The sequence below is a fragment of the Hyla sarda genome, chromosome 2 (genome assembly GCF_029499605.1).
Source record: "Hyla sarda isolate aHylSar1 chromosome 2, aHylSar1.hap1, whole genome shotgun sequence".
In the NCBI taxonomy this organism is placed as follows: Eukaryota; Metazoa; Chordata; class Amphibia; order Anura; family Hylidae; genus Hyla; species Hyla sarda.
Window position 1 is genome coordinate 37,128,107 of NC_079190.1, and position 20,408 is coordinate 37,148,514.

General features: G+C 43.9%; 1 protein-coding gene across 1 annotated transcript in view; it reads left to right on the forward strand.

Moving 5' to 3' along the window:
* The window catches only part of ARHGAP42 (Rho GTPase activating protein 42), a 317,056-nt gene that overhangs the window by 277,375 nt on the left and 19,273 nt on the right, over nt 1–20,408 (forward strand). Inside the window, 5 exon segments of the mRNA XM_056561532.1 lie at nt 4,175–4,259; nt 5,165–5,223; nt 8,172–8,277; nt 9,090–9,249; nt 13,312–13,456. Coding sequence (XP_056417507.1) covers nt 4,175–4,259; nt 5,165–5,223; nt 8,172–8,277; nt 9,090–9,249; nt 13,312–13,456 — 555 coding nt within the window.

A 20,408-nucleotide genomic window follows, 5' to 3' on the forward strand; every position in this document is an offset into this window, starting at 1 on the left:
ACAAAAACGTAAAAATAAAATTGTCTTAGTCCTCTTAACCCCTTAACGATGCAGGACTTATATTAACGTCCTGCACCGGCTCCCGCGATATGAAGCGGGATCGCGCCGCGATCCCGCATCATATCGCGTCGGTCCCGGCGCTCATCAACGGCCGGGACCCGCGGCTAATACCACACATCGCCGTTCGCGGCGATGTGTGGTATTAACCCTTTAGAAGCGGCGGTTAAAGCTGACCGCCGCTTCTAAAGCGAAAGTGAAAGTGACCCGGTGGCTCAGTCGGGCTGTTCGGGACCGCCGCGGTGAAATTGCGGCGTCCCGAACAGCTGGCAGGACACCGGGAGGGCCCTTACCTGCCTCCTCGGTGTCCGATCGGCGAATGACTGCTCTGTGCCTGAGATCCAGGCAGGAGCAGTCAAGCGCCGATAACACTGATCACAGGCGTGCTAATGCACGCCTGTGATCAGGATGAGAGATCAGTGTGTGCAGTGTTATAGGCCCCTATGGGAGAGATCAGTGTGTGCAGTGTTATAGGCCACTATGGGACCTATAACACTGCAAAAAAAATGTAAAAAAAAGTGTTAATAAAGGTCATTTAACCCCTTCCCTAATAAAAGTTTGAATCACCCCCCTTTTCCCATAAAAAAAATAAAACAGTGTAAAAAATAAATAAAAATAAACATATGTGGTATCGCCGCGTGCGTAAATGTCCGAACTATAAAAATATATCATTAATTAAACCGTACGGTCAATGGCGTACGCGCAAAAAAATTCCAAAGTCAAAAAAAGCGCATTTTTGGTCACTTTTTATACCATTAAAAAATGAATTAAAAGTGATCAAAAAGTCCAATCAAAACAAAAATCATACCGATAAAAACTTCAGATCACGACGCAAAAAATGAGCCCTCATACCGCCATGTACGTGGAAAAGTAAAAATGTTATAGGGGTCAGAAGATTACATTTTTAAACGTATAAATTTTCCTGCATGTAGTTATGATTTTTTCCAGAAGTGCGACAAAATCAAACCTATATAAGTAGGGTATCATTTTAACCGTATGGACCTACAGAATAATGATAAGGTGTAATTTTTACCGAAATATGCACTGCGTAGAAACGTAAGCCCCCAAAAGTTACAAAATGGCATTTTTTCTTCGATTTTGTCGCACAATGATTTTTTTTCCGTTTCGCCGTGCATTTTTGGGTAAAATGACTAATGTCACTGCAAAGTAGAATTGGCGACGCAAAAAATAAGCCATAATATGGATTTTTAGGTGGAAAATTGAAAGGGTTATGATTTTTAAAAGGTAAGGAGGAAAAAACGAAAGTGCAAAAACGGAAAAACCCTGAGTCCTTAAGTGATTAAGGGGTTAAAGGGGTACTACCGTGGAAAACATTTTTTTTTTTTTTCAACTGGTGCCAAAAAGTTAAACAGATTTGTAAATTACTTCTATTAAAAAATCTTAATCCTCCCAGTACTTTTTAGGGGCTGCATACTACAGAGAAAATGTTTATCTTTTTGGATTTCTCTTATGTCACGAGTCATAGCAAACATATGCTGCTCTGGACAGTTCCTAAAATGGACAGCAGAGGTCGGCAGAGAGCACTGTGGTTGTGACTCATGACCACAGTGCTCTCTGCCGACCTCTGCTGTCCATTTTAGGAACTGTCCAGAGCAGCATATGTTTGCTATGGGGATTTTCTCCTGCTCTGTGGTCGTGATTTAAGAGAAATCCAGCCCCTAAAAAGTACTGGAAGGATTAAGATTTTTTAATAGAAGTAATTTACAAATTTGTTTAACTTTCTGGCACCAGTTGATGAGAAACAAAAAAAAAGTTTTCCTCGGTAGTACCCCTTTAACACCAACACTACCTTAGACCACCAGAAACATCCTAAAATTAGCCTCAGATATTTTGTTCTTAAAATTCAACGTCAAAATTCGGGACTCCATTCTGTGGATAGGGCATACGTTTTTAAGACTGTGTTGTCTTTAAAATACAATATATATCACCTTATGGGCCCGGAAACACAGTAATAAGCTTTACATACAATGTAAACATGTCATAATGTTTTATAATATTTATCGCACATAATAATACAGTGGCAGGTCTATCCGGTACATTTATAGGTATGTACTGTAAGTAGAGTCGCTCTATTCACAGTAACTACTATGCGCTGGCAGTACACGTCTTATTGTAGCTAAAATAGTCAAGTACTGAGAACTCTACAAAGACAAAATAATAGTGGGGCAGGATGACATTGTAAGATCACAGTGTAAAAAGCTCTTCTTTCCGATATGGATTTGTGAGTGCGCCACTTGTGAATACTCGGAAACTGCTTTAATGGAAACTTGAAGGAGCGAGATCTGTTTTTTTTTAAAAGGATATTCCAGTAAAAATAGAGATTCTTATGATTATTCATTAAATAGTATTTAGAAAAGGTAGATCTTTTTATCAACCCTTTTACTAAGCCAAATACTGTGCCGTACATACAGGCCACTCTAAGTGACCAGAAGGGAATAAGTGGGGGCAGGGAAAGGGAAGGGGTCATTGACAAAATCCCTGGTGGTCTAGGGTAGACAGGAGATAAAGCTTTTTATTTATTTATTTATTTTTTATTTATTTTTTTGACTTTTTTTATTTCTAGCCTCAGGATAAGTCTTCAATATCTTATTGGTTGGGTTCAACAACTGGCACCCCCGCTGAGGAGCTGTGGTGCCCACATACATATTAAAGGAGATGGAAGCTCTGTACATTGTGTTGTGGTTAGGGTTGCCACCTTTTTTGAAAAAATAAATAAATAAATACCGGACATGCTAATTTGCATAATTTATTATATATGCGTGACATCACAGGATACACAAATGCGGGGGGAAATTTTGTCTTATTCTGACCCCTATAACTTTTTTATTTCTCCTTATACGGACCTGTAGGATGGCTAATTTTTTGTGCCCCGATCTGTAATTTTTAACAGTACCATTTTTGTTTTGATGGGACTTTTTGATCGCTTTTTTTTATTTAAATTCGGGAGTTGCAGTTAGTTACTAACTACAACTCCCAGCATGCCCTGATACAGCCTGTGGCTCAGCAGCTGCCTCAAATGAAAACTACAACTCTCAGCATGTTGGACTGCATAGTAGTATATAGTATAGATCAGTGTTTCCCAACAAGGGGTGCCTCCAGCTGTTGCAAAACTACAATTCCCAGCATGCCCGGACAGCCAACGGCTGTCCGGGCATGCTGGGAGTTGTAGTTTTGCAACAGCAGGAGATGCTCTGGCTGGAAAACACTGGTATAAGTTATGGTGCAACATTCCAGGAGTTGGAGGATTGGTTGCAGGGTGGGCAGAATACCAGCCAGGTGGCAACCCTAGTTGTGGTCCTGCTCGATTACTGTAGTTTTTACTTTAAAGGGGTATTCCAGGAAAAAACTTATATATATATATATCAACTGGCTCCAGAAAGTTAAACAAATTTGTAAATCACTTCTATTAAAAAAATCTTAATCCTTTCAGTACTTCTGAGCTGCTGAAGTTGAGTTGTTCTTTTCTGTCTAAGTGCTCTCTGATGACACCTGTCTCGGGAACTTTCCAGAGTAGAAGCAAATCCCCATAGCAAACCTCTTCTACTCTGTGCAGTTCCCGAGACTGACAGAGGTGTCAGCAGAGAGCACTGTTGCCAGACAGAAAAGAACAACTCAACTTCAGCCGCTGATAATTATTGGAAGGATTAAGATTTTTTTATTCGAAGTCATTTACAAATCTGTTTAACTTTCATGAGCCAGTTGATATATATTAAAAAAAAGTTTTTTTCCTTGAATACCCCTTTAATGGGAGCTGAGCTGCAGTTCCCCAGTCTGGCCACTACACAATGTATGGAGCTTTCTGCTTCCATCTCTTTTTACTATGTGCGTGCAGGCCATGGCATTGGGTAACAGCAGAGATGCCAGGCGTCGGACTCCTTAACAGTCGGATATTGTGTTGGTTTAGACCAGAGAAGGGGTTAATGCCAGTATCCCTGGTGGTCTAGTGTGCTGAAGGGCTAAATCATACCTGGTATACAATTGTTTACTCACCTCACCCAGATCCTTCTTTTCCCTATGAACATAAATAGATTGTAGTATATGTATATGGTGGGATAGTAACCTAATATTTATCTGAAAATATGTTTTAAATTTATAGCACCTAAAGCGCCGCCTGATATGGATATTGATTTAGAATTATGGGACAATAAGACCGTAACAAGTGCTCTTAAAAACTACCTCAGGTGAGTTATAATATAATATATACTGTTACACACTGGAAATACAATAAAAGACAGAAAATAATACTACGCCCCTCCATTCAATATTTTTGGATGAGATAGTTAACTGGCTGGTTAGTAATCGTAATTTATATTCTTAGTGATAGCCATTTATTGACCACTGGAATCACTGAAATCTCTTTAAACATAGATTTAAAGGGGTACTCCGGTAGAATGTTTTACATTTTTTTTATTTTAAAGCAACTGGTGCCAGAAAGTTATACAGATTTGTAAATTATTTCTATTAAAAAATCTTAATCCTTCCAGTACTTATCAGCTGCTGTGTGAAGTTGTGTAGTTCCCTCCAGTCTCACCGCAGTGCTCTCTGCTGACACCTCTGTCCATGTCAGGAACTGTCCAGAGCAGGAGAGGTTTGCTATGGGGATTTGCTTGTACTCTGGACAGTTCCTGACATGGACAGGGGTGTCGGCAGAGAGCACTGTGGTCAGACTGGGAAGATGTCTAGAAAGACATACAACTTCGTTAGGACCATACAACAGCTAATAAGTACTGGAAGAATTAAGATTATTAAATAGAAGTCATTTTCAAATCTGTTTAACTTTCTGGCACCAGTTGATTTATAAAAAAAAAATTGTTTTGCACCGTAGTACCCCTTTAAACAGATGCAGTTCTGGCTGACTGCTGCCACCACTAGAGGGAGCTCATGTATACAGCTTTCATTCAACTAAATGGCAACTCTGTATGCAATAGGCTTTTAAACCACTCTTAGTGGCAGCTAAAGGCTTTCAGATATTATTAGTATTTAACTCTATGCAAGGTATCTGAAATCCTAATAATAATTGTATTTATTGTGCTGTAGAAATTCTGATATGTTTATATAAAATGACATGTGATTTATATACCTCCAGATGTCTGACTGAGCCCCTCATGACCTATAAACTGCACAAGGATTTTATTCTCGCTGTCAGTGAGTATATTATCTGTTTATTTTATTTAGTATTTAGAGGAGTTTTATAGTACTAGGAAAGAAACCCAAAAGATTTTAAAATATAACAAAGCAGCGATCCAGGGGCTGGGAACTGGACCTTCTCTGTTCTCCGGAATACAACTATCGTATTAAAGGGGCCACACATCTCCTTGTGTATAAGACATTCACTGATTTAGTTCATGTTTATTCTACTTGGTCTATTGTATTATTTTAGTCTTCCATATTTATAAACTGACGTTTCAAACGCAAAGCCTATTATATCATAGTGGAGCCATGATGTCACACCTATGATGTCATCACGTTGGTATAATGAGGCATATAGAGGAAGATGTTCCTCAGTCAGGAACCCTTTTGTTAGCCATTGACGAATATTATTTTTTAAGCGCGGTTCCCCTCGTCTGGGAAAATGGTACTAGATTAATTCTCCATGAGAAATGTCCAGCAGCCTGGTGAAGTGTCGTCCATATCGATGCCACCACAGCTGCCATTGGTTATCATAAGAACAAAGATGTAGCAGGGACTATGAAGGTATCGTTGGCTGCCTTTGGTAAGACTTTGGTCAGACTTGGGACCTTATAGTTCAACTTTAAAGGAGTACTCGGTGGGAAACAATTTTTCTTAAATCAACTGGTGCCAGAAAGTTAAAGGGGTATTCCGGGCAAAAACATTTGGATAGGGAATAAGGTGTCTGATCGCGGGGGGCCCACTGCTGAGCCCCGCCGCGATCTCCCTGCAGCACCCGAATTCTATGCGGGAACTGTGTCTCTAGTTTTGGAAACCTCCGGGTTTCCGGGACTGGGGACTTGATGTCACGCCACGCCCCCTCCATTCATGGCTATGGGAGGGGGCGTGACGGCCGTCACGCCCCCTCCCATAGACATGAATGGAGGGGGCGGGGCGTGACATCACGTCCCCAGTACCGGAAACCTGGAGGTTTCCGAAACTGGAGATTCAACACCCGCATTCTATGAGGGTGCTGAATCTCCAGTTTCGGAAACCTCCAGGGAGATCGCGGGGGGTCTCCTTTGGATAGGGGATAAAATATTTTTGCCCGGAATATCCCTTTAAAGGTGTTCTGTGGTGAAAAATAACTTTTAAGTTATAGATCACGGGGGGGCCTAGCGCTGGGACCCAGCAGTCTGCAAGGAGCACCGGCCAACACGACCCCTCCATGTATCCCAGAGATACATGGAGGGGGTGTGTCAGCAGCGCCTTCTTGCAGGAGATCACGGGGGTCCCAGCAGTCGGGCCCCCCACGATCTATAACTAATCCCCTATCCAAAGGATTAGTTATCTTTCGCTGCACTTCTTAAACAGATAAATAGCAGTAAATAACTGCTATTTAAAAATCTTAACCCTTCCAGTACTTAACAGCTGCTCTATGTTCCACAGGAAGTTCTTTTCTTTTTGAATTTCCTTTCTGTCTGAACACAGTGCTCTCAGCTAACCCCCTCTGTCCATGTCAGTAACTGTCCAGAGCAGGAGAGGTTTGCTTTGGGGATTTTCTCTTACTCTGGACAGTACCTGACATGGACAGAGGTGTCAGCAGAGAGCACTGTTTTCAGACAGCAAAAAAAAGTATTCAAAAAGAAAATAACTTCCTCTGTAGTATACAGCAGCTGATAAGTACTTGAAGGATTAAGATTTTTAAAACAGATGTAACCTGTATAACTTTCTGGCACCAGTTCATTTAAAAAAATTGTTTTCCACCAGATTACCCCTTTAACGCTCTGATCACACTTTGTTTTGAGATGGATTCTGGTGTGGATTCTGTGCCGAAATCCATGTCCTATCCATTGACAATCCACACCCAAGTATGTGACTAGGGATTAAAATTTTGGCAAGTATTTTTGGCACCAGTGTGAAAAAAAAATGTTGAGGATAAGCTTGTGGATCCATGGCACTCAGATCTGTGGCACAGATATAAGGGTCAGCCTTGGATTTCTTCCACGGAAATATACATCGGATTTTAATGATATGTCTGAACATACAGTAGATTTAGAATATCAAACCGTAACAAAGATAAAAAGTACCGGGCACTGCCCACGTATAATACGGGCTCACATTGGTGCGTTATCAGCTTTACTGGGGTGAAAAGCAAAACAGCCTCCCTAGGTGGTGCTTCACATTGTGGATAGAAAGCTTCATTTGCATACAATTCCAATAGATAGAAAGAACTGGAGCACTCACCATGGATTTCTTGCTGTGATCTTTATTCCATACTCATGGATATACACAAGACAACCCCACGCAGAAAACAGTAGCGTACACCTGAGCGATAGCCGCTGTTTCACGCCTGTGGCGTGAAACAGTGGCTGTCCCTCAGGTGTACGCTCCATGGTGAGTGCTCCAGTTCTTTCTATCTATTGAAATTGTATGCACAAGCAGCTTAAGAATGTAACTTTGATCTGAGTTCTTACAATGCACTGCACTCTGGTAACAGAAAACCAGTAGGATCTTTAAAGGGGTTATCCAGTAAAAAAAACTTTTTTTTTCTATATCAACTGGCTCCAGAAAGTTAAACAGATTTGTAAATGACTTCTATTAAAAAATCTTAATCCTTTCAGTACTTATGAGCTTCTGAAGTTAAGGTTGTTCTTTTCTGTCTAAGTGTTCTCTGATGACACGTGTCTCAGGAACCGCCCCGTTTAGAAGAGGTTTGCTATGGGGATTTTCTTCTAAACTGGGCGTTTCCTGAGACACGTGTCATCAGAGAGCACTTAGACAGAAAAGAACAAGTCAACTTCAGAAGCTCATAAGTACTGAAAGGATTAAGATTTTTTAATAGAAGTAATTTACAAATCTGTTAAACTTTCTGGAGCCAGTTGATATATATAAAAAAAATTTTTTTCCTGGAATAACCCTTTAAGTTTTCGATGTGAATGGTGAAGCAAACACTACTTAGTACTTTATTATTTCCTCTACAGAATCAGATGATCAAAATTACAGAGTCCAAGCAGTACACGCCTTAGTCCATAAACTACCGGAGAAGAACCGAGAGATGTTGGACATCTTAATCAAGCACCTTGTCAAGTAATTCTCTCTTCTTCATTCACGTCTTAGGCTGGGTTCTCATTGCTGTTCGCATCCGACCCGTTAAGGTTCCGATTGGCTCTTTTTATATTTTTTTGATCCGATCAGACCCTAAAACGGGTTGGATGCAAACAGCTACTACCGGGTCCCGACAGACCCCATTCACTTGCATGGGGTCCGTCGGTGAGCCGGTAATTTTACAGAAATTTGGCGAAGAATAAAATTGTGCTCACACTATTTTTTTTTCTCAGCTAAACTCCTGTGCTTCTGGCCGGATTGCCGACGGAACTCCGAATAGCGGAGAATGTAAACGAGGCCTTACACTTGCGGGACCAAACCTCTATTAGAACCATTAAAAAAAACACAGAACACCAACTAATATTTGTCATTTTCACAACGTTTTGATCTCAGTTTTGGTGCTTGATATTGTGACTAGAGATAAGCGAAGTTACAGTGATTCGATTCGTCACGAACTTCTCGGCTCCGCGGTTGTTGACTTTAGCCTGCATGAATTAGTTCAGCTTTCAGGTACTCCGGTGGGCTGGAGACTCTCTCCTAGGACTGTATCGACCTTTTCCAGCCCACCGGAGCACCTGAAAGCTGAACTAATTCATGCAGGCTAAAGTCAACAACCACCGAGCTGAGAAGTTCGTGACGAATCAAATCACTGTAACATCGCACATCTCTAATTGTGACCTTCATGTTCTACTGTTATTTGTAAGAACCTTGGTACGCTCGCCCTAAAGAATGTGAAATATGCTATATTTTGCCAGGAATCCATCCAATATGTTAATACTGTATTATTGGTTCAGGGTATCGCTTCACAGTCAACAGAATCTTATGACCGTCTCCAACCTTGGGGTGATCTTTGGTCCTACACTGATGAGAGCCCAGGAGGAAACTGTAGCCGCCATGATGAACATCAAGTTTCAGAATATCGTGGTGGAGATATTGATAGAACATTATGAGAAGGTAATATTATCTACCCATTATTAAAGGATATTCATGACTGGATATAATTGTTTTGATATGGAAATTTAAAGGGATGCTTTTTTATTTTTTTTTATATTTTTTAAATCAGCTGATGCCAGAAAGTTAAACAGATTTGTAAATTACTTCTATAAAAAAATCTTAATACTTACAGTACTTATTAGTGGCTGTATTCTACAGAGGAAGTTCTTTTCTTTTTGGATTTCTTTTCTGTCATGACCACAGTGCTCTCTGCTGACACCTCTGTCCGTGTCAGGAACTGTCCATAGCAGGAGAAAATCCCCATAGCAAACATATGCTGCTCTGGACAGTTCCTAAAATGGACAGAGGTGTCAGCAGAGAGCACTGTGGTCGTGACAGAAAATAAATCCCAAAAGAAGAGAATTTCCTGTGCGGTATACAGACGCTAATAAGTACTGGAAGGATTAAGATTTTTTTAATAGAAGTAATTTACAAATCTGTTTAACTTTCTGGCACCAGTTTAAAAAATAAAAAATAAATTCCAAAAAGCACCCCTTTAAAAGCTTATTTGAAAGTGTAAAGATAATGTTTTACCTCTTTTTATTTATTTATTTATTTATTTTTTTGGGGCAAATTAAAACCAGTTACTGATACCTATGATTTTCTTTTAATTCTATTTTCTGGTAATGGGAACAGCCATCTTGACTGAGCTGCTTTTAAAGGGGTACTCCCCTGACAAACTTTTTTTTTTTAAATCAACTGGTGCCAGAAAGTTAAACAGATTTGTAAATTACTTCTTTAAAAAAAATCTTAATACTTCCAGTACTTTTTAGGGGCTGTATACTACAGAGGAAATGCTTTAATTTTTTTATTTCTCTTCTGTCACGACCACAGTGCTCTCTGCTGACATCTCTGTCCATTTTAGAAACTGTCCAGAGCAGAATATATTTGCTATGGGGATTTTCTCCTGCTATGGACAGTTCCTAAAATGGACAGCAGAGGTCAGCAGAGAGCACTGTGGTCGTGACAGAAGAGAAATCCAAAAATTATAGCATTTTCTGTGTAGTATACAGCCCCTAAAAAGTACTGGAAGGATTAAGATTTTTTAATAGAAGTAATTTACAAATCTGTCTAACTTTCTGGTACCAGTTGATAAAAAAAATTCCACGGGAGTACCCCTTTAACTGTATATAGAGAGATGCTTTACAACAGCCACATGGAAAGTAGGAAACTGTAGTCTAGAGGTGGCTCACTGACTTCTGTTGAAGAGGACCATAAAAAGCTGTAGTCTAAAGATGACCCACTGACTTTAATAGGAAAGGACCATAGAAACATTTGATCTAGAGAGGACTCACTTACTTCTATGGGAGAGGACCACAGAAATGTGTAGTCTAGAGAGGGCTCAATGACTTCAATTGAATAGGACCATGTAAACCTGTAGTCTAGAGATGGCTCATTGACTTTGATTGAAGAGGACCATAGCAACCTGAAGTCTTGCGATAATTTACTGACTTCCATGGGAGAGGACCATAGAAACCTGAAGTGTAGAGATGTCTCACTGACATCCATTAGAGAGGACCATAGAAACCTGAAGTGTAGATATGTCTCACTGACATCCATTAGAGAGGACCATAGAAACCTGAAGTCTAGAGATGGCTCACTGACTTCCATGGGAGAAGACCATAAGAATCTGCAGTCTCACTGGTTTCTATGGAAGAGGTTTCTATACATGCTCTGGGACCTGTGCAGAGGTCAGTGTAGGGAGAAGAAGCACTCTGACAAGTTGTGAATGGTGGATCCAGTGTTATCTATATACTTGTATCACCTTTCCACCTTTCACTGTAATCCTGTCTGATGATAAAGAGAAGACTGCTGAAAGGATTTGTACAGAACAAGAAGGGACAGGTTATTATGCTCAGTGGCCAGATTGAAAACAGCAAGATTTCAGGATTTTTAAAACTTGTAGACAATTAAAAACGTATATGTTTAATATAAACACCTGAATTAAACAAAATAGATCATTTTCTAGGGACACATTCCCTTTCATTTAGAATTTCTCAAGATTTGGCTCTCTAGAGATTGTCCTCTTTCCTATCCCAAGTGTGTGAGAATTGTCAGATGTAACACCCCTGCTGAAAAGTTTTTGGGGACCACAGCAGTCCTATTTGCAAAATCGATTCTGTGAAAATTGTTCTTCATGGAACAAGCCCATTAAAGGGGTACACTACTGCCCCAGCGTTCGGAACATTTTGTTGTGAAAGCTGGTTGCAGGCTGCGGGGGTCGTGATGTCAGGGCCACGTCCCTCGTAACGTAATGCCACGCCCCCTCAATGCATCCACCACACCCCCTCCCATAGACTTACATTGAGGGGGCGTGGCATGATTAATGAGGCGCCAGTGTTTGAAACAAAATGTTCCGTACGCTGGGGCAGTGGAGTACCCCTTTAAGGAGATACTGTACTATTTTTGTCCAAAAACATTCAAAGGCTACGTAAACTAAAAAATAAGCCCTTATGATTGCAGTGACTATTCCTAAAATCTCTCTAGCCATGAAGGGGTTAAACAAAGTGAAACTTGTTAAAAATCAAACAAAGAAACTTTTGATTAAAGAACATTGAAAGCTCTCAGTCCATTGACCGCGCACACCGAGACTCTCAGCAGGCGCCCACTTTCCTTTAGCAGAAATTAGTTTTGTGACAAAAAAAATTGTGTTTTCTAAAGAAACAAACTGAGGACCCATGCTGTCTCCATAATAAAAAAAAACATAAGTGACCACAATCATTAAAACTGGAATGTTTACCACGTCTATCAGGATACAAAGTATCTCAGTTTAGGTGATTGGACAAGTGGAAACTTCCCCTTAAGTTATCTTTTTTTTTTTTTTTTTTTTTTTTACAAAAAGTTGTTATAGCATTTTTCTTACAGATTATGTTGTGTATGAATGTACCACGAGGGAAAGGAGGGACAAGAAGAGAAAAGGGTATGGTGGTTGTATATTTGAAGTAAATTGGCTCTCTATATTAAAGGGTACCTCTCATCAAAAAAACTTTTGATATATTATAGATTAATGTATACAGAATAACTTTACAATTGCATGTTATTAAAAAACATGCTTCTTTCTATTTAATTTTCCACTTTGAAGAAATGACCACTAGGGGTCTCCCTACCAGTCCTGTCAGCAAGCATTTCAGACTCATGCTGGAGTCCGAAACACTACGAGCTGCCAGTCTGCTTTGTTCACAAAGGAGAACACTCAGAGCTGCCAGCCTGCTTTGTTCACAGCCTGTTTGGCTGTGAACAAAGCAGGCTGGCAGCTCTGAGTGTTTACGACTCCAGCATGAGTCAGAAATGCTTGCTGACAGGACTGATCGGGAAAAATACAATAGAAAGAAGCATATTTTTCATTAACATGCTATTGGAAAGTTATTCAACATTCATTAATCTAAAATATATCAAAAGTTTATTTGATGAGAGGTACCCTTTAATTGGGGTACTCCGCCCCTAGACAAATTATATACTATCCAAAGGATTGGGGATGAAATGTCTGATCACTGGGGTCCCGCCACTGAGACCATTACGATCTCCCTGCAGCACCCGGCGTTCGTGACGTAGCCCCCTCGTGATGTCACGCCATACCCCCCCCCCCCCAATGCAAGTCTATGGGACGGGGCATGATGGCATTGAGGGGGTGTGGCATGACAACAGCTTGTATTTCCATTTCCCAGTTTACAGGTTTTCTGTAAATGTTCACCAGCCTCTTTACTCAGCATTTTCACAAAAAACTGCATACTATAAAGCAAAAAGTCGTAGTCAGGGAGGAGGGGGATGCAGCTGCAGTTATAATAAGAGGGGAGTTAGAGCAGCAGGCGATGACATCTGATTGGCTCAGAGTACACAGCTCTTGCATCATACCCAGAAGATCCCCATGCCTACCTAGCAAGTATAGATGGAGTACCCCTTAAAATATTAGCATTTTATTCATTGTTTTGTGACTGATCCCTTCTCTACACTTAATACATTTTCTGTAGTCATATGAATGTTATCAGGTTTACTGTTGGTAAAGTTATTTATGTTATTTTACAGATATTCCACACAGCACCAGATCCGAATGTACCTCTTCCTCAGGCCCAACCACGTTCAATTTCTAGACGAACTAGAGCAATCTGCCTTTCTACAGGTCCCAGGAAGCCTAAAGGGAGGTATACCCCATGTCTGGCCGATCATGACAGTGAGTATTCTCCTATAGGGTGCACTGACTTACTTCTTTTTCATCCAAGCCACATTCAACTAATTTAAAGGGGTACTCCACTGGCCAGCAGTCGGAACATTTACTTCAGAACTGTCACGATTCGGCTGGCAGGAGGTGGATCCTCTGTGCCAGAGAGGGATTGGCGTGGACCGTGCTAGTGGACCGGTTCTAAGCTGCTACTGGTTTTCACCAGAGCCCGCCGCAAAGCGGGATGGTCTTGCAGCGGCGGTAGCAACCAGGTCGTATCCACTAGCAACGGCTCAACCTCTCTGACTGCTGAAGATAGGCGCGGTACAAGGGAGTAGACAAGAGCAAGGTCGGACGTAGCAGAAGGTCGGGGCAGGCAGCAAGGATCGTAGTCAGGGGCAATGGCAGGAGGTCTGGAACACAGGCTAGGAACACACTGGGAAATGCTTTCACTGGCACGATGGCAACAAGATCCGGCAAGTGCACAGGTGAATTCACTAATTAGAACCAGGCGCCAATCAGCGGCACACTGGCCCTTTAAATCGCAGAGACCCGGCGCGCGCGCGCCCTAGGGAGCGGGGCCACGCGCGCCGGGACAAGACCGACGGAGAGCGAGTCAGGTACGGGAGCCGGGATGCGCATCGCGAGCGGGCGCCTGCCGCATAGCGAATCGCATCCCGGCTGGGAGAGGTATCGCAGCGCACCCGGTCAGCAGGTCTGACCGGGGAGCTGCAATTGCGAGAATGTTGCGAGCGCTCCGGGGAGGAGCGGGGACCCGGAGCGCTCGGCGTAACAGTACCCCCCCCCCCCCCTTGGGTCTCCCCCTCCTCTTGGAGCCTGAGAACCTGAGGACAAGACTTTTGTCTAGGATGTTGTCCTCAGGTTCCCAGGATCTCTCTTCAGGACCACAGCCCTCCCAATCCACCAGGAAAAATTTTTTTCCTCTGACCGTCTTGGAGGCCAGAATCTCCTTCACGGAGAAGACGTCAGAAGAGCCGGAAACAGGAGTGGGAGAAACAAATTTGGGAGAGAAGCGATTAATGATGAGTGGTTTAAGGAGAGAGACATGGAAGGCATTGGGAATACGGAGAGAAGGAGGAAGAAGGAGTTTGTAAGAGACAGGATTAATCTGGCACAAGACTTTGAAAGGACCAAGATAGCGTGGTCCCAGTTTGTAACTGGGGACACGAAAGCGGACATATTTAGCGGAGAGCCATACCTTGTCTCCGGGCGCAAAAATGGGGGGAGTTCTTCTTTTCTTATCGGCAAACCTTTTCATGCGGGATGAAGCCTGTAAAAGAGAATTTTGGGTCTCTTTCCATATGGTGGAAAGATCACGAGTCACTTCATCCACAGCGGGCAAACCAGAGGGCAAGGGAGTAGGGAGGGGGGGAAGAGGGTGACGGCCGTACACCACGAAAAATGGGGACTTAGCAGAAGATTTTGAGACTCTGAAGTTGTATGAAAATTCGGCCCATGGTAGAAGATCTGCCCAGTCATCCTGGCGGGAGGAAACAAAAGGCCGTAAATAGTCACCCAGGACCTGGTTAATTCTTTCTACTTGCCCATTGGATTGGGGATGATAAGAAGAAGAGAAGTTTAATTTAATCTTGAGCTGTTTACAGAGGGCCCTCCAGAATTTAGACACAAATTGGACGCCTCTATCCGAGACGATCTGTGTGGGCAAACCGTGAAGACGAAAAATGTGTACAAAAAATTGTTTTGCCAACTGAGGCGCTGAAGGGAGACCAGGAAGAGGAATAAAATGTGCCATCTTGGAAAATCGATCAACGACCACCCAAACAACAGTGTTGCCACGGGATGGGGGTAAGTCTGTAATAAAGTCCATACCAATCAGAGACCAAGGCTGTTCGGGGACAGGCAGAGGATCAAGGAGACCAGCAGGCTTCTGGCGAGGAGTCTTATCCCGGGCACAGACAGTACAGGCCCGCACAAAATCAACAACATCCGTCTCCAGAGTCGGCCACCAATAGAAACGAGAGATGAGTTGCAAGGACATTTTGATGCCCGCATGGCCTGCGAGGTGGGAGGAGTGACCCCATTTGAGAATCCCGAGACGTTGGCGTGGAGAAACGAAGGTCTTCCCTGGAGGAGTTTGCCTGATGGAGACTGGAGAAGTGGAGATCAGACAGTCAGGAGGAATGATGTGTTGCGGAGAGACCTCTACTTCCGAGGCATCCGAGGAACGAGAGAGAGCATCGGCCCTAATGTTCTTGTCGGCAGGGCGAAAATGAATTTCAAAGTTAAAACGGGCAAAGAACAACGACCACCTGGCCTGGCGAGGATTCAGCCGTTGGGCAGACTGGAGATAGGAGAGATTCTTGTGATCGGTGTAAATGATAACTGGAAATTTTGATCCCTCCAGCAGATGCCTCCATTCCTCAAGTGCCAATTTAATGGCCAGTAGTTCTCGATCCCCGATGGAGTAGTTCCTCTCCGCCGGAGAGAAGGTCCTAGAAAAAAACCCACAAGTAACAGCATGCCCAGAAGAATTTTTTTGTAGAAGGACCGCTCCAGCTCCCACTGAGGAGGCATCAACCTCCAATAGGAAGGTTTTAGATGGGTCAGGTCTGGAGAGCACGGGAGCAGAAGAAAAGGCAGACTTGAGCCGTTTAAATGCGTCTTCCGCTTGGGGAGACCAGGACTTAGGATTGGCATTCTTCTTGGTTAAAGCCACGATAGGAGCCACAATAGTGGAAAAATGTGGAATGAATTGTCTGTAATAATTGGCGAACCCCAAAAAACGTTGGATAGCACGGAGTCCGGAGGGGCGTGGCCAATCTAAGACGGCAGAGAGTTTATCTGGGTCCATTTGTAGTCCCTGGCCAGAGACCAAGTATCCTAGGAAAGGAAGAGATTGACATTCAAACAGACATTTCTCCATTTTGGCATAAAGTTGATTGTCTCGAAGTCTCTGAAGAACCATGCGGACATGCTGGCGATGTTCTTCTAAGTTGGCAGAAAAAATCAGAATATCGTCCAGATACACAACAACACAGGAATATAAGAGATCACGAAAAATTTCATTAACAAAGTCTTGGAAGACGGCAGGGGCGTTGCACAGGCCAAAGGGCATGACCAGATACTCAAAGTGTCCATCTCTGGTGTTAAATGCAGTTTTCCATTCGTCCCCCTCCCTGATGCGGATGAGATTATATGCACCTCTTAAGTCCAGTTTGGTAAAGATGTGGGCACCTTGAAGGCGATCAAAGAGTTCAGAGATAAGAGGTAGGGGGTAGCGGTTCTTTACCGTGATTTTATTAAGTCCGCGGTAATCAATGCAAGGACGTAGGGAGCCATCCTTTTTGGACACAAAGAAAAATCCAGCTCCGGCAGGAGAGGAGGATTTGCGGATAAACCCCTTTTTTAAATTTTCCTGGATGTATTCAGACATAGCAAGAGTCTCTGGGGCGGACAGAGGATAAATTCTGCCCCGGGGTGGAGTAGTGCCCGGGAGGAGGTCAATAGGACAGTCAAAAGGCCTGTGAGGGGGTAAAGTCTCAGCTTGCTTTTTGCAAAATACGTCAGCATAGTCCATATAAGCCTTAGGGAGACCGGTTACAGGGGGAACCACAGGGTCACGGCAGGGAGTACTGGGAACTGGTTTAAGACAGTCCTTGAAACAAGAAGTACCCCAGCTCTTGATCTCTCCTGTGGACCAATCAAGGGTTGGGGAATGGCGTTGAAGCCACGGTAGTCCAAGGAGAATTTCGGAAGTGCAACTGGAGAGGACCAAAAACTCAATTTTTTCGTGATGAGGTCCGATGCACATTAGGAGGGGTTCCGTGCGGTAACGCACGGCACAGTCCAATCTTTCATTGTTAACACAATTGATGTAGAGGGGTCTGGCGAGACTGGTCACTGGGATGTTGAACCTGTTGATGAGAGAGGCCAAAATAAAGTTTCCTGCAGATCCGGAATCCAAGAAGGCCTTAGTAGAGAAGGAGAAGGTAGAGGCAGATATCCGCACAGGCACAGTAAGGCGTGGAGAAGCAGAGTTGACATCAAGAACTGTCTCACCTTTGTGCGGAGTCAGCGTACGTCTTTCCAGGCGGGGAGGACGGATAGGACAATCCTTCAGGAAGTGTTCGGTACCGGCACAGTACAGGCAAAGATTCTCCATGCGGCGTCGTGTCCTCTCTTGAGGTGTCAAGCGAGACCGGTCAACTTGCATAGCCTCCACGGCGGGAGGCACAGGAATGGATTGCAGAGGACCAGAGGAGAGAGGAGCCGGGGAGAAAAAACGCCTCGTGCGAACAAAGTCCATATCCTGGCGGAGCTCCTGACGCCTTTCGGAAAAACGCATGTCAATGCGAGTGGCAAGATGAATGAGTTCATGCAGGTTAGCAGGAATTTCTCGTGCGGCCAGAACATCTTTAATGTTGCTGGATAGGCCTTTTTTAAAGGTCACGCAGAGGGCCTCATTATTCCAGGATAATTCGGAAGCAAGAGTACGGAATTGGATGGCGTACTCGCCAACGGAAGAATTACCCTGGACCAGGTTCAGCAGGGCAGTCTCAGCAGAAGAGGCTCGGGCAGGTTCCTCAAAGACACTTCGAATTTCCGAGAAGAAGGAGTGTACAGAGGCAGTGACGGGGTCATTGCGGTCCCAGAGCGGTGTGGCCCATGACAGAGCTTTCCCAGACAGAAGGCTGACTACGAAAGCCACCTTAGACCTTTCAGTAGGAAACTGGTCCGACATCATCTCCAAGTGCAGGGAACATTGTGAAAGAAAGCCACGGCAAAAGTTAGAGTCCCCATCAAATTTATCCGGCAAGGAAAGTCGTAGGCCGGAAGCGGCCACTCGCTGCGGAGGAGGTGCAGGAGCTGGCGGAGGAGATGATTGCTGAAGCTGTGGTAGTAGCTGCTGTAGCATCACGGTCAGTTGAGACAGCTGGTGGCCTTGTTGCGCTATCTGTTGCGACTGCTGGGCGACCACAGTGGTGAGGTCGGCGACAACTGGCAGTGGAACTTCAGCGGGATCCATGGCCGTATCTACTGTCACGATTCGGCTGGCAGGAGGTGGATCCTCTGTGCCAGAGAGGGATTGGCGTGGACCGTGCTAGTGGACCGGTTCTAAGCTGCTACTGGTTTTCACCAGAGCCCGCCGCAAAGCGGGATGGTCTTGCAGCGGCGGTAGCAACCAGGTCGTATCCACTAGCAACGGCTCAACCTCTCTGACTGCTGAAGATAGGCACGGTACAAGGGAGTAGACAAGAGCAAGGTCGGACGTAGCAGAAGGTCGGGGCAGGCAGCAAGGATCGTAGTCAGGGGCAACGGCAGGAGGTCTGGAACACAGGCTAGGAACACACTGGGAAACGCTTTCACTGGCACGATGGCAACAAGATCCGGCAAGGAAGGGAAGGGGAAGTGAGGTTATATAGGGAAGTGCACAGGTGAATTCACTAATTAGAACCAGGCGCCAATCAGCGGCACACTGGCCCTTTAAATCGCAGAGACCCGGTGCGCGAGCGCCCTAGGGAGCGGGGCCGCGCGCGCCGGGACAAGACCGACGGAGAGCGAGTCAGGTACGGGAGCCGGGATGCGCATCGCGAGCGGGCGCCTGCCGCATAGCGAATCGCATCCCGGCTGGGAGAGGTATCGCAGCGCACCCGGTCAGCAGGTCTGACCGGGGCGCTGCAATTGCGAGAATGTTGCGAGCGCTCCGGGGAGGAGCGGGGACCCGAAGCGCTCGGCGTAACAAGAACGCTGTGTGCGCGCTGCGGTGGTCGGCCATGCCCCCTCGTGACGTCATGCCACGCCTCCTCAATGCAAGTTTATGGGAGGGGGCGTGGCACCCATCATGCCCCCTCCCATAGACTTGCATTGAGGGGGTATGACATGATGTCACGAGGGGGCGTGGCCGACCCCCTCATTGTCCGCACACAGCATTCAGAACTAAATGTTCCGAACGCTGGCCTGTGGAGTACCCCTTTAAGAGACAAAAATACATTTTGGACAATGTTGGATTCTATTGACCTTTAAAGGGAATGTGTCATCAGAAAATAACCTATTGTTTAAATCAGGTTTTTTTGTTAACCATTTGTTTTTTTTAACCCCTTAAGGACCGGGGGGGTTTCCGTTTTTGCATTTTCATTTTTTGCTCCTTGCCTTTAAAAATCATAACTCTTTCAATTTTGCACCTAAAAATCCATATGATTGCTTATTTTTTGCGCCACCAATTCTACTTTGTAATGACGTCAGTCATTTTGCCCAAAAATCTACGGTGAAATGGAAAAAAAAATAATTGTGTGACAAAATTGAAAAAAAAACGCCGTTTTGTAACTTTTGGGGGCTTCCGTTATTCCATCTGTAGTTTATTATAATCCTGAAATCTTGCAGTTTACATTCTGCCCATTTGGTCTAAAATTAAACCAAGACTTCCAGTTTAGCATGGATCATTTTCAAGTAATACCTTTCTTCTCAAGTACACAATGAAAGGGCACATCAAAGGAGAGACAACATTGGATTCACCACCATTCACAGCAGCGATCAGCATTCCCCTCCCTTTACAATGACCTCTGAAAAGGTCACAGAGAATGCCAAGTAGTGTTTCCAATTCATCTGAATGGGACAGGTCCTTTCTATTGCTTTCTATGGTCAATGGGTCCTGCAAACAAGATGGCTTCCCCCCCATAATAATGTAAAACAATGAAAAAAAAAATCAACACAACACATTCCCTTTAAAGGGGTACTCCACTGGAAAACATTTTCTTTTAAATCAACTGTTGCCAGAAAGTTAAACAGATTTGTAAATTACTTCTAAAAAAAAAATCCTTATCCTTCCAGTACTTAGCAGCTGTTGTATACTACAGAGGAAGTTCTTTTCTTTTTGAATTTCCTTTCTGCTTGACCACAGTGCTCTCTGCCCGTGTCAGGAACTGTCCAGAGTAAGAGAGGTTTGCTATGGGGATTTGCTCCTACTATGGACAGTTCCTAAAAT